Consider the following 13,322-nt stretch of genomic DNA (forward strand, 5'->3'; position numbering starts at 1 on the left):
GTAACCCACCCAGGACGACAGTCCAGACTTGAACCCAGGCCATCTGGCTCTAGACTCTATTGTAACCACTAAGCTATCAGAGTCTAATGATTTTTATTTTTAGGCACCTTTCCATCAAGCTAATTTTAAATAGATAAAAAAAAAAGGCACAATTCCCTCACCTGCTAATGAGCTGCTGAAATCAAGTAAAGCATAGCTCTGAGAATAACGTGAGACTTTCTAACCTAGAAACCACCCCCACTGGATAGACACCCGAAGCAGCTTGCAAATGGGGAACACTGCACCTAATAAAGCCAAAGAGTGGGAGGGCTGTGGGATTATCCTCATCAATTTTGTGACTTGAAGCCCTCCCTATAGGTTTAATCCTCTGTGCTTCATAAGCCTAGTTAACAGCTATTTTGCAGAAATCTATGGGAGATATATATATACATATACATACATATATATATTTAGAAAGCACGTATCAGGGACTAGATTCAGGCCAAGTTTTTACAATAATAATAACATGTACACTTGAGAACAGAGCCTATGCACAGTGTTCCTCAGCTGGCTGCTGCTTTCTCCCAGGCTCACCCCTCCACCCCTACAGGCACATCCTCTCCCGCAGAGTCGGCCTGCTTAACTTCATCTCCACCTCCAAAAATCAGTTCAACAGTCCTTTCATCTGAGAAGCCTTCTATGGTGCCCCTCAAAGAACCAATCTGGGTTCCCTGCCCCTCTCCACGGCACCTGTGCAGCCGCTGACAGCAGCCCTGCCACACAAGAGTGTGATTATTTGTGAGTCAGACAGGTCCGCTCTGAGATGGTGAGAATCTCCAAGGCAGGAACAATGTCTTAGCTGTTCCCCTGGTATTCAGCACATCACAGGAACGGAGTGAGTCTTTTTTGGATGGAAAAATAAATGTATAAAGGAAGAGTCCACAGTTTCATATTAAGAACATAAAAATAAATGAAAGATTATATATGCACACATGCATACACAGGAATGCTTACATGTGCACATGCACACACACATGCCCATACTTGGCTTTAAAATGTATGTCTAATTTTTAGTGGCAGGGAGGATTAAAAACCCAAGAAAGTGTAATTCCCAATCTGTCTTATGGAAGGGGAAAAAGGAGAATCACAGAGCTTAATGCAAGGTGTTTGTAAATCTCCCCTTACACAATATCTGTGGTCTGAATGAAATATATGTGTGTCTCTGTGTGCATCTGTATGAAAGCACAGAAGTGAAGTGCTTAGGACTCTGCAGTTACCTGGGTTCAAACCCCAGCGCTGCCACACGTTACTTAACTTCTCTGTGCTTCAGTTTTGTCAACTGCAAAATGGGGTTAATAATAATACTTTCTTAGTTATAGAAATTAAATGAGGATATATAGAACAGAACCCAGCACAAAGTGAGAGCTTTATGAATGTTAGTTCATACATCTACTATGCAGATTCTCTTGCAATCAATAAAATACAAATTTATTTTTAAGCATTACTGAGTTCTCATAGCAGCTTTTGTATAGCAATTTAATTTAACTTAATACTAAAAGTACAATACTATCTGTGTGACCTCAAACACTACTGATGTTCAAATTTGGTCTTTACTCTGAAAAAGGTTGAGAAGTACCAGCCTAGGGTTAAATCCTTGGGAAACTGCCTCCAGTAACCACTATAATCTGGTTATCATTTGATTAGATGTGCATCTAGGTTTCTAGAGCCTTTCACTGTGCTGAGCTGCATTTACTCAACAGGATATCAAATGAAACGCCTGCTAGACCCAGAATTTTATAGCAGCTCCATGAACTGTTACGTGATTCATGATCATATTCCCATTCGTCACGCCTCGGAACACCATCTGTGGCAGATTTTATTGAAGATCTAACCTTTTCACTTTAGGATTCAAAAATACCTTTCTGGACCTGCTGTGTAAGGCAGATAGAGATGTCACAATATCTCAAGCCCCCAAAAGTCAGCATGAAAAAAGACTCAGACAAAAAGATTCCTAGCCAGGTCGCTAAGTGACAACTGGAAGAAAAAGCGTTCTTCTGAACCCCGGGGCTGCCGGGCCTGGCATGGGAGTGGCACGGAGGCCCTTCAGTCTGTTTCATCTCATCCGTTTCCGCCCTTGTTTAGCACTAGCATGTTTTGGTATTTAGGGAATATTTTAGTCTATGAAACCTGTAATAAAATGGCCAGATGTGTGAAGTCACCTTCCATTACACATTCTGATAGGGGAGTTGGGCCATAACTTTCAGGATAGGAAAGCTAAAAGACTCAGAATAAATCCATAAATCAGACAGTTGCTGAGCCTGAGAAGGAGGACACCCGAACCTGGCTGGATTAAAATAGCTAAAGGTCCCTTCATTAGGTAAATAACAGGTACTTCAGGCCTTTCCTCCAACTTGGCTCAGGCTCTCAAATAACAAAGCTGGTACCTTACCCCAAAGCCACATTTCATCAGAGCAAAGCTATCAGGTAAAAGGATGCTTTAAGGTGATGGACCACGTTCCTAACTTTGTGATTCTCTTTACCAAGCTCCTAGGTGAACGTTAGAAAGTCAGTGCTGGAACGCAAACATTTCAGACTCCCAGAAACCAGCACTGTCCAGCTGAGGTGCAGGAGGAGCAGGAGCTCCGGGGTTGAGAGGCCCTGCTGCTTCAGGGAAAAGCACCTGAGCCTACAAGGACGGCACCTCTCAGCTTCTTCCCATTGGCCTTAGCAAAACGTGGCTGAGGACTAAGAGTGCAGATTTCTGGGTTATACTCTTCTCTGTTTTCCCAGAAAACAATATCTGCACCCATTAGCGATACATGTAGCCATCTCAGCTCATACACATTAGCATTCAGTACGGACAATCTCAAAAATATGCTGATTTGAGATATTAAAATATAATATAATATAATATTATGTCTTCCTTTCCTACGAGAGTAGAAGTCCTTAAGAATAGGCCCTGTATCTGTTGTGATCAGGGCCTAGTACATAGTAAGTGCTCGTTAAATATGTGATTGAATGAATAATTCAGAGAATCAGTCTGGATTAGAGATGCTAGTCTTTGCCTCTTCCAGGTCTAATAAGGGGCTATGCCTTGCCCAAAGCCTCTGTTACACCTTGGTACCTATTACCCTGCAGCCTTCTCCTCCCAACCCTGCCACTGTTGCTGGGTGGCCACTTAACCAAGGAAGACAAACCAATCCGACTCTCTCTTGTGACTCCGAGCTAAGAGGCACAAAAATGAAATGAGTTGGTATTATCTGTACAGTAGGTGCAGAGTAAATCTTGCTGCAGAGAGATCTTGCTGCAGCCAAGATCTGACTGGTCACCCTGGCTCCGACCTCCCTGTGGCCAGGCTGCTCAGCATTGCCATGGATTCTCCGAGGGCTGACTCTTTAAAATCAACCCCCTTTTAGGCCAATGTGTGTTTTGGGGTTCTGCTCTTGCAATACAAGGTTCCTGGCAAAGATACTCTCTTTGCCAACTTCACAGATGGACAACTGCAGCCTAGAAGAGTGACGGATCAGATGGAAAACCAGCCCAGCACCATGGGCCACACTGAGCAAGATGCAATGTAAAAAAGATAATTTAAAGTATAATGTTTGGCATGTCAGTTAAAAATGGGAAGTCTGACTATAGCAGAAGCAGGTATTTTCTTCAAAGAAATCTATCTTGGTAGATCAGGACTTTGTCTATGTTTATGATTTACTTTGATTCAAATCCATCTTGGTAGATCAGGACTTTGTCTATGTTTATGATTTACTTTGATTCAAATCCATCTTGGTAGATCAGGACTTTGTCTATGTTTATGATTTACTTTGATTCAAATCTATCTTGGTAGATCAGGACTTTGTCTATGTTTATGATTTACTTTGATATGTAAAAATTAGCAACAGGATCTATTGGATGCTATAAGCCCTGTGATGGCAGGTTTCATGTTTAATTCTTATGTATCTCCAGGGCCTAGCACAATGCCTGGTAGGAGGTAGTACTTAATTAATGTGCGCTAAATAAATGTCAAAAACTAAAAGGTGGGAGAACACTAAGGCACCCACAGGCCTAGGTGTTAAAAAATACTGAGTTGTGTCCTTGCCTTGCTTCTTTCACAGCCAGTGGCTGCTCTCCTTGCTGAGCTCCACTTAAACCAAGCCCTGCTTTACACGCTCCATCCTCTCTGGTTCTTTGCAAAATCATCCCGAGCCTCAGCACACAAAAGCTTAGGTAGCTGGCTCCTCTAGTTTCCTAGCCCGTGTCTATTTTTACCAGTTAAGCTGTATATTTACCAAGAGGACATCTGTGTTCCCAAGCCTGTTTATGTCAGTTGCACTCATTACTGTATTTACATAATTTAATTACTTGTTACGTAAACTAATGAAATGTCTATGCACAAGGAAAGAAGCTGTTGTTTCTATTATAAGTTCGGTGTTTGGGAAGGCTTGCTGGTAAAGATGAGTAGATTAAAAGAACTGCTGTTAAATTGGGAATGAATAAGAACTATAAGAGACGAGGGGTGTTTCTATGTGGAGGGGTGTGTGTGTACGTGTGAAAATATACAGATCTAGAAGGATTTATGGCACTTACTCTGCCAGTGTTTAAGTTCTTTCATTAAAGAGATAAAATCTGGAAGTTATAGAGGGTACAGCTCTTTCAAACAAAATGATGCAGAATGTCCATATATGCATCCTTTGGTAACAAAAACAAGAGTATCGCGAAATAATACCTGTCCTATTCTGTCTCTATTCTAAGCTATTTAATCTCATTAAGAAATGTTGGTCATGACCCACTAACGTGTTTTCGTGACTCATAGTGTGAAAAGACACTGCCTTATTGCCACTCCTTAATTTTACTGATGGGAGAACCGAGGTTCGGGGAGGGTTAAAAGCACTCCACTAAGGTCACACAGCTAGTGAGTCAGAACTGCGATCCTGGCCTCCAGATCCCGTGGCCTGTCTACCACCCTGGGTCACCTTCCTTCTGATCCAGCACAGTTTCCTTTGCAAAAAGTGGAAGGTGAACCAAAACGCTGGATGGCAAGGGTACATCCTAGGGCGGAAAGGAGAGAGTTCCTCCTCTCCCACAATAGAGGCAGCACACTCCTCCCAGCCTGGCAATCCGGCACACATGGGTATATGTACCCCCCCCCCCCCCACTCCCCCAGCCAAGACACACCAAGTCTCGGGCTAAAGACACATTTGGAACAGTGAGCGGTCTACCTGGGTAGGACACGTGAGCCTTCTAATTTTAGAATGACTGCAGCTCCACATGGGAAAACTCCAGATAATGGAATGGGGAAGCAGTTTGCATTCTGAGAAGCTTTTGTTTGGCAAGATGAGCAATAAACAGATCCCTGGCTTGCCGGCTGACCCATGTTCTACCTGTTTTCCAAACAAGTAACACCTTCCAAGACGTTTTTTTATAATCTGCTTTGGCCTCCTTCTCTGCACCTCCAGCCCAAACTTACCCTCTCAATGTGGCTAAACCCAATGTCCCCATCCAAATTTGACCACTGTCTCCTCAAGCAAGCTGCTCATGGTGACCTTTCCCATAAACAACACCACCATGAATTTTCCATCTTCTTGCATCACCACCTCTGACACTAAATTAAGCAAACCTTCAAACACACCCCAATTCCATGTGGGTGTCATTAGACACAGGCTAGAGGAGGGAGCAGTAGTTCAAAGGTTTAAAAAGCCACCCTGACTACTGTGATTGTACAAGGCAGACAGCAGAGGGAAGCCGAGAGCCTGGCTCGCAGGTGCCTGAGCATGGCCCTCACCACACCCCTCAGTCATTAGAGGGAGTCTCACGAAAACATGAGAACCAGATGGGCAGCCTGGAAACTGTGCAACATGTAGGAGGGTTAAGCAAGGAGCCACCCAGCAACTTAACTGGGTGCATTCTGTCCCTTTTAAGGGGCAGTAAAAGGTACTTTATTTTTTTAAGGGTACTTTTTGAAGAGAGGTCATAACTCCTTCCTGGGGAGGGTGTGACAGATGTTCTAAGATGAGATGCTATCACCCTCAGCCTACCTCCAGCTAATGTTTCCCTGTATGCTTTACAAATTGAAAACCACCAGATAATTTTTTTTTGTCCTATCCCCCCAGATTACTGGTTTCACTCTTGAGTAGCCTTAGGTCATTACGTGGCTCCCATGGGTTCTCATGCTGTCTTTTCACCTGGATGGTGGCTCCTTGATGACAAGGATGGAGGACTGCCTCTTTGTATACTCTCAGAAACTAAAATGTTAAAACTGGAATATAAAACAGCATGTTTCCAAGAGAATTAACTACATGACAGTCACGCTACCACTTCCCTACCTCGGGTCCCTGGCAGGCCTCGCCTCTTAATTACACTGCATTTCCTCACAGCCTGAAGGTAGCCTCATCATCCTTCTCAACAAAGCTTTCCAAGTAGTCTCCACCAATTCATCAGGGCGATCATGTGAAAAACCTTACAGGCTGTTCTTGATTCAGGTTCAACAGATGAAGAAAATAAGATCCAAACAGGAACCAGGTGAATAACTTGCCCAGGGACTACCAAGTCCCAACACCCAGGATAGCTGACCTCCAGCCTATGGCACGCATCCTTCCAAGTCCCATCCAGAGTAGATGTCTGAGAAGCAGTCACTAATGACAATAATGTCAGTTTCCTATGCCCCTGGCATCATCGAGTCTGCACACTGGGGATCTAAGTGAGGGGAAGACTGGAAGAAACCAATGAAACCTCAGTAAGACAGGCCAAGGTTAACTATCAAGTAACAAGAACACGGAACTTGTTTTTTTCAAAAGGTACAAGAAAGCCACATGGGATCAGCCTCTATTCTTCCACACGCAGGTATTACCCTTGACTGACACAGAGTTTGCAATTTTCTCTTCATGCTGCTCCATCAAAACGTTCGAGCTTAATTCTGAGTATGCCTGCAGTCCTGCTCCAGCACTACCATTATGTACCAAACCCTCCTATAGCTACTGTTGTTTCTCATTCCTGTCACCTCTTAGAGTGAAGAGACCTGTATATTTATACCATGGAGAAAGCCCTTGTAGCTTCTGTCCTAAAATAACCCATCTTTACACCCAAATGGATAGTTCTGGGATTTAGTAAACGATCCCACTGACATCCAGAGCATAAGGGGTTAAGAAGAACTTAGATGTGAAAGTCAGCCACGCAGTATACAAATGAGCACATTTTACAAAAACCATGTTCACCTGAAAGGTCATATAAGTAAAAGGCAAAATATGAAAACAAGATAAGAAAATGCAAATGAAATGAAGTGTCATAAAATTGAATGCAGCATCATCTACCCTCTGTATTTAAGGATCTAACACAAAAGAATCATTATTGCTTTGGTGGTTTAATAGGCTATGGTTTTGTTCTTAAAAGTCCTTATCTGTTAGATAGAAGTAATACTGTATTCACAAATGAGCTTTGCTTTAAAATAGCCCAGCAAAGGGAAAAATCAAAAAAGGTGGGAGAATAGGTGAAGGAAAGATGGCAGTGACGCTCATTGTTGAAACTGGTGTATAGAGATGGATTTCGTTATTATTTCTCTTCTACATATGAAGATTTCCTTAGTAGATTATCAAATAGTTTTACTTATTGAGTTGGCCAAGAGTGACTCACACACACACACACACACACACACACTCACTCACTCTGGTGCTGGGGTAGTGAGTATAATTGGTAGGTGTGGTTCCCAGTTTGAGCAGCACCCACCACAGCATATCAGCCATATCTGGTGAAGACAGTAGGGCTGATGGTGGTTAAAGCCTACAAAGGTCTGAGGACTCTTGCAGGAGACATGGAGGTCACCTTAACGAAAGAGATAGTTAAGCAAAAAAGCCTGATTCAGTCTCAAAGCTGTAGGCCTTCGAGGGGTGCCTATGGCATGGTCTTCACATGGACTTGTCTCCTAGCCCAGCCCTATTTGGATTCATGTCTAGGTCTAACAAGACAGGGCAGAGAATAAGTAAAACTAGAAAGAGCTAGTCCATCATCCTTTTGCAGCACAATTCCCATAGCTCAGTAACCCATCAAATACAGGTCATTGCAGAGGCCAGACGGGCAGCCTACCTCCCTTTTCCACAGACCAGCAACAGCTCCAGGGCCGCAAAGTCCCTGGACATTAGAAGTTGTGGCACTGCCCCTGCTCTCACCTACCACACTGGGCCACAGGGTGGCACTCAGCCTGTTACAAGGTGATGTGCAATAGAGCAAATGCAACTGCTTCCTGAACACTTATCCTAATGAGGAGAGTAAACCTCAGGGACTTGCTCATTCATATCAGAGACATTCTCACAGAAGCAAGTCCAGAAGGGAAAGATGAAGCACAGACTATCACTAATGCAGCAAAGACAGTCATTTCTGAATAGCAGGTCTTACCATGTTTACCCCGGGGAGCCTGGGAAACACCAAAGGACCACAGAGGAGCCATACCTGAGGGAACAGGCACAGGTCCAACACCACTAGGCCTTTATTGTCTGTATGAATGGAGGGCGATGGGAAGGAGGGGTAAAATAACCAGGACTACTCCCACCCCATGGATGGTAGCATCAACACTTACCACCATTGCCACCTGTTTGCCTGCAAGTGACACCTTCACTTACCAGGTCCTACAGTGAGGACAAGGAGGGGCTGAAGATGCACCTGGGGGGTAAATGGATCCTCGGAAGGGGGTCAGGACAAATCTGAGAACAGTACAGGGGATCACTAAGCTATCCCCCTCCCCATATATCCACATCTGAGCCCCTTGTGATGTGGGAGGTAATTAAAAAAGCAAAAGAAAGTGCTTTAGGAAATGCTAAGACCCTGGACCCTAGAAGCACTGCTTTGGGATGGGCATGCCCTTCCACCCTTCACCCCAATAAAGCATAACACAGAGGGAGAGAGGTATTTTCTTCTGTGTCATTAAGGACCACCAAGTGGCTTGGATATGTTAAGGGTTCAAGTGCATCAAGAATAACAGCTCCAACCGGAGTAGCAGCATCACTTCTAGTGTGTTTGGAGGGAAAGGTCTGGCAGAGAAGAGTCAAGTACCAGGACAGTGTGTGGTTAGTTAGAGAGTATATGCATACATAAGCCACACACACACACACACACACACACACACAGACACACACACTGACGCTGCCCTGAAATCACTAGGGACACACAGAAAGATCAGGGGGCCACCACAGGAACAGATGAGAGCACATCCCATGTCATCAAGGGAACCCTGAAACTGGCAGACTCATGCATTGTTGGTGTAAAAATCAGCTCAAGTTCACTTGGAAAGCTATTTGGCAATTCATACCAAGGGTCATTTATATATTTATTCTTGCTCCTAAAGATCTATCCTAAGGAAAATATCCAAAATAAGGAAAAAGCTTCTAGGCATAAAGATGCAGCATCATACCTTACACTAAAAGCAACATAAGTATCCAATGGGAAATGCTTAATTTAATTACACATGTCCACTTTAATGGAACATCATAACATTTTAAAAGTATATAATGGAGCCCTGGCCGGTTGGCTCAGCGGTAGAGCGTCGGCCTAGCGTGCGGAGGACCCGGGTTCGATTCCCGGCCAGGGCACACAGGAGAAGCGCCCATTTGCTTCTCCACCCCTCCGCCGCGCTTTCCTCTCTGTCTCTCTCTTCCCCTCCCGCAGCCAAGGCTCCATTGGAGCAAAGATGGCCCGGGCGCTGGGGATGGCTCTGTGGCCTCTGCCCCAGGCGCTAGAGTGGCTCTGGTCGCAACATGGCGACGCCCAGGATGGGCAGAGCATCGCCCCCTGGTGGGCAGAGCGTCGCCCCTGGAGGGCGTGCCGGGTGGATCCCGGTCGGGCGCATGCGGGAGTCTGTCTGACTGTCTCTCCCTGTTTCCAGCTTCAGAAAAATGAAAAGAAAAAAAAAAAGTATATAATGGAAGACATTCTAGCAACATGGAAAAACATACAACTCCAAACCGCGTAAACTCGGTTTTTAAACTAAAAGCAGGAATCAAAATAGTTTTCTCACTGTGACTAATTGAATAAAAATATTAGCGCACATGGACAAAGGATAAAAGCAACGTGCAATTGTAACAGGGACAGGCCTGTAGCCCTCTGATCAGGAGCAGTTTGCTGCCTAGATTTCCCATACTTTCCAATCTGTTCAAATGAAATAAGGAAAATATTACTACAAATGTCAAAAGACAAACCAGAAAATAACTAAACAAAGGTCACCAGCCACAGGCAGACAAAAGGAACCTGGGTCCTTAGATCACTGAGTGAGCTAGTTCTGAGTTCTCTGGTCCTGCACGCTCTGTTTTCCAGCACCCTTACCCACACTGCTAGTCTGAACAGAGAGATGGGAGGGGCGAGCCCTGAGCGTTCATTCGCCAGAGAAATAACTCCCTGGGGCCTGCAGTTAAGATCTCCCAAGAACACGACCTTGGCCCCTGGGACAGAAGGCAGAGAGCACTCAGGGGACAGTGGGCTGTACACTCAGCAGGCAGGAGCGCAGATGAAGCTCAGAGCTCAGGCTCCACAAACTAGCCAAGGTCTGCTCCCTTTCCATCCCCCACATACCATTCCACACCAAGGGGACAAGAGGACAGGACTCACCACTTAAGGCAGATGTAGTGTTCTCCAGGGCCTGACATACAGCCAACAGAAGACCTGTGTGGGAAAGAAGAGGGAAAGGTAAGAGTCAGCTCAGTGCAACATGACTTTCAGGGTTCAAGGGCAGGCCTCTACAAAGGGGAAAACTGGGTAGCTTTACAAGGTGGCCAACAGGCAGGCTTGGCTACATAATTTGGGGGGCTTGGTGCAAAATGAAAATGTGGGATCCCTTGTTCAAAGAGCAGAAAAACAGTGTCATTAAAAGTACTAAATATAAAGCCTTTTCCTTTCTTCCACGGTCTCTCTCTCCACCTGTTGTGATGTTTCCTGTTTTTGTGTTTTCACTACCATATAAACATTTTTATTGTGGGAAAATATATACAAAATTTACTATTTTAACCATTGTAAATGTAGAGTTCAGTGGCATTAAGTACATTCACATTGTTGTGCATGTCATGATTTTTTTTATTTGTTATTTATGTCATTTCTGTCTGTGAAGTAAAGTGAGCAGAGATTCATAGGCATAGGGGGCCCCAGGGACAAAGTGTGCAAGTGCACGTGTGACCACCAACTGCCCAGTTTTCCCTCCAGCCACAGCTGGATGGCTATGCGGTGACCCAGCTAGAGGCAGGAAAGTCTAGTGAGGTATTTCTTCTTTCCAGGGACTGGGCGCCCCAACCAGAGGCAGAGAGATGATGACCCTCCAAGGGTATCACAACCTCTGCACCAGATGTACTAGGTACCTGACTCAGGGGTAGGGGATAGGCTTCTGCCTATCTAGTCACTCACTGAACATAGTATAGAGCTGTCATTCCAGCCTGGTGACAGCTGCCACCAAGACTCGTCCCAAGATGCTGCGGGGTGTATGCACCTAACTTCAACCTCTTTGGTGCCAAGGTCTCACCCAGGGAGGTAGGAGGTGGCACTAGGTGGGATCATGTGCCCCTGTGCACACTACATTGTTCACTGGACTTCTCTTATTCTAATCAAATTTAAAGAGAAAACTATTAAGAATTTCAAGACTGCAACCACAGTATTAACCCCATGCTCAGGGCCCATTTGAGCATGAGACTCTGCTACTACACAAGTCACACGCCCATGAAGCTGCCCCTGCCAACAGATGATGACCTTGTGTGCCCTGAGATTGCACTAGCAGAGGTTTCTGGAAACACTGCAGCAAATTTACAATGAAAAAGGAACTTCTTATGAGTTATGAAATCAGCATGAACTAAGTTACAATGACTTCCTGAAATTGAAATGCAAAGGATGCCATGGTGGCCATACAGAGTCTGGGCCACCTAGGGGTTAGTTAGCCCAGAAGGCAGATGAATCAAGTCATACAGAAAGCAAGTACAGTTCTTCATGGTGACCCCTCTGTTGCACAGGAGCAGGGCAAACCCCGCCACACAGGTTGTGAGGGCTCCTTGCCCCTTTCACTCAGGGTTTAGACAAAGAAGCCCTTGACTCTCAGTGGAGAAACACATTTAGAGCAGATAAAGCAGTCACACTCACAACTTTCCTTTAGGCCTCTGAAATGAGAAGCATCACAAGAACTTTAGAGCACATCTGCAGGAAGCCTGACATGGATTTCCCAAAGGCTCCTACTGAGTCCAGGACCAGATATTTGGGCTGGAGCAGGGGCAGGGGGCAAGAAGAGAAAAATCAGTAAAATCACATCTTCCCTGTGCAATTCTTTCTTGCTGCTTAACAGATACTCATTTTGGAAGCACAGCTCTTAGGGTCCCTCGGACATGTAAAAGGCTGAGTTTGTAATATACACACCAGGTATTAAAGTTAGGACTTCTGCCAAAGCCAGGAGAAGTCTTAGTGCTTTCACCCTGTCAGTTGAGGACCTGTCACACTGACTTTGCTGGTACTGCCACAAACCAGTCAGGGCAAAAGTCAGCCAGTGACCTGTAGTAATATAACAACACAGGGGTACTTTGCATACCTTTCGGCAAGAAGTGCCACTGGCCAGTCACAAACTGTCCCTGAATGAATCTTGCCACTTTCCTCCTTGACATCACATCCCATAAGTTAGCGAAAGTACACAGTCCTGGGCTCCCTACTGATCTCTGGTTAGGCAAAACTGATACAAGAAAGTAAATATTGTCCAACTATGACTGGGACAGAGCAGACACAATCACTGACTCCAGGGTGTGTGGAAGGGCCATTCCTTAGCAGTGGGGCGAGTTACTTAGCCCCCTCTGTTCCTCCTCCATGAGCTATCACAAAGGGGTTTTGGGAACTAATTGGTCTGTAAAAACCACCATGTTCCACAGATGAAAAAACACTGGGTTTCATTCACAATTTGAGAAATATGAGAAGAATAGTTTCTTTTTATACCCTGTCATGCCCATGGAAAACAACTTCTTAAAGTTCTGGGCTTCTCTCTAAAATCCCAACTCAGGCACAACTTTGCTGAGACTCTGTGATGAAGGGTGAGGCGTTGCTCTCCTTTCACTATGTGGTGAGCTCCCTATGAGGGCCCCAGACCCAAAAACTAGGGGTTGCTTCTTTCACTTCTCAGGTGGGTGGGTACCACTTTGTGGACATGTACCAGTTCCCGGCCCAGCACCTTTATACGTGTTGTCTTATGTGGTCCTCAGACTAACCCTCGATATAAGCATCTCCTAGGCTCTGGCCTTCTGGTCCAGCCTATGGAAACATGTGGTTTTACAGATGAGGAAACTGAGGCTTACAGAGGTTAAGAAATGTGCCCAAGCTCCTGCAGCCAAATTCAAACTCAAGTCTGTCCAACTGCT

At 45.0% G+C, this 13,322-nt stretch overlaps 1 protein-coding gene across 1 annotated transcript in view; it reads right to left on the minus strand.

The window, feature by feature from the left end:
* The window catches only part of TGFA (transforming growth factor alpha), a 102,982-nt gene that overhangs the window by 55,160 nt on the left and 34,500 nt on the right, over positions 1–13,322 (minus strand). Inside the window, exon 2 of the mRNA XM_066267340.1 lies at positions 10,561–10,614. Within this exon, the coding sequence (XP_066123437.1) occupies positions 10,561–10,614 (54 nt within the window). The remainder of the gene's footprint in view (positions 1–10,560; positions 10,615–13,322) is intronic.

Source organism: Saccopteryx bilineata, chromosome 3 (genome assembly GCF_036850765.1).
Source record: "Saccopteryx bilineata isolate mSacBil1 chromosome 3, mSacBil1_pri_phased_curated, whole genome shotgun sequence".
Classification (NCBI taxonomy): domain Eukaryota; kingdom Metazoa; phylum Chordata; class Mammalia; order Chiroptera; family Emballonuridae; genus Saccopteryx; species Saccopteryx bilineata.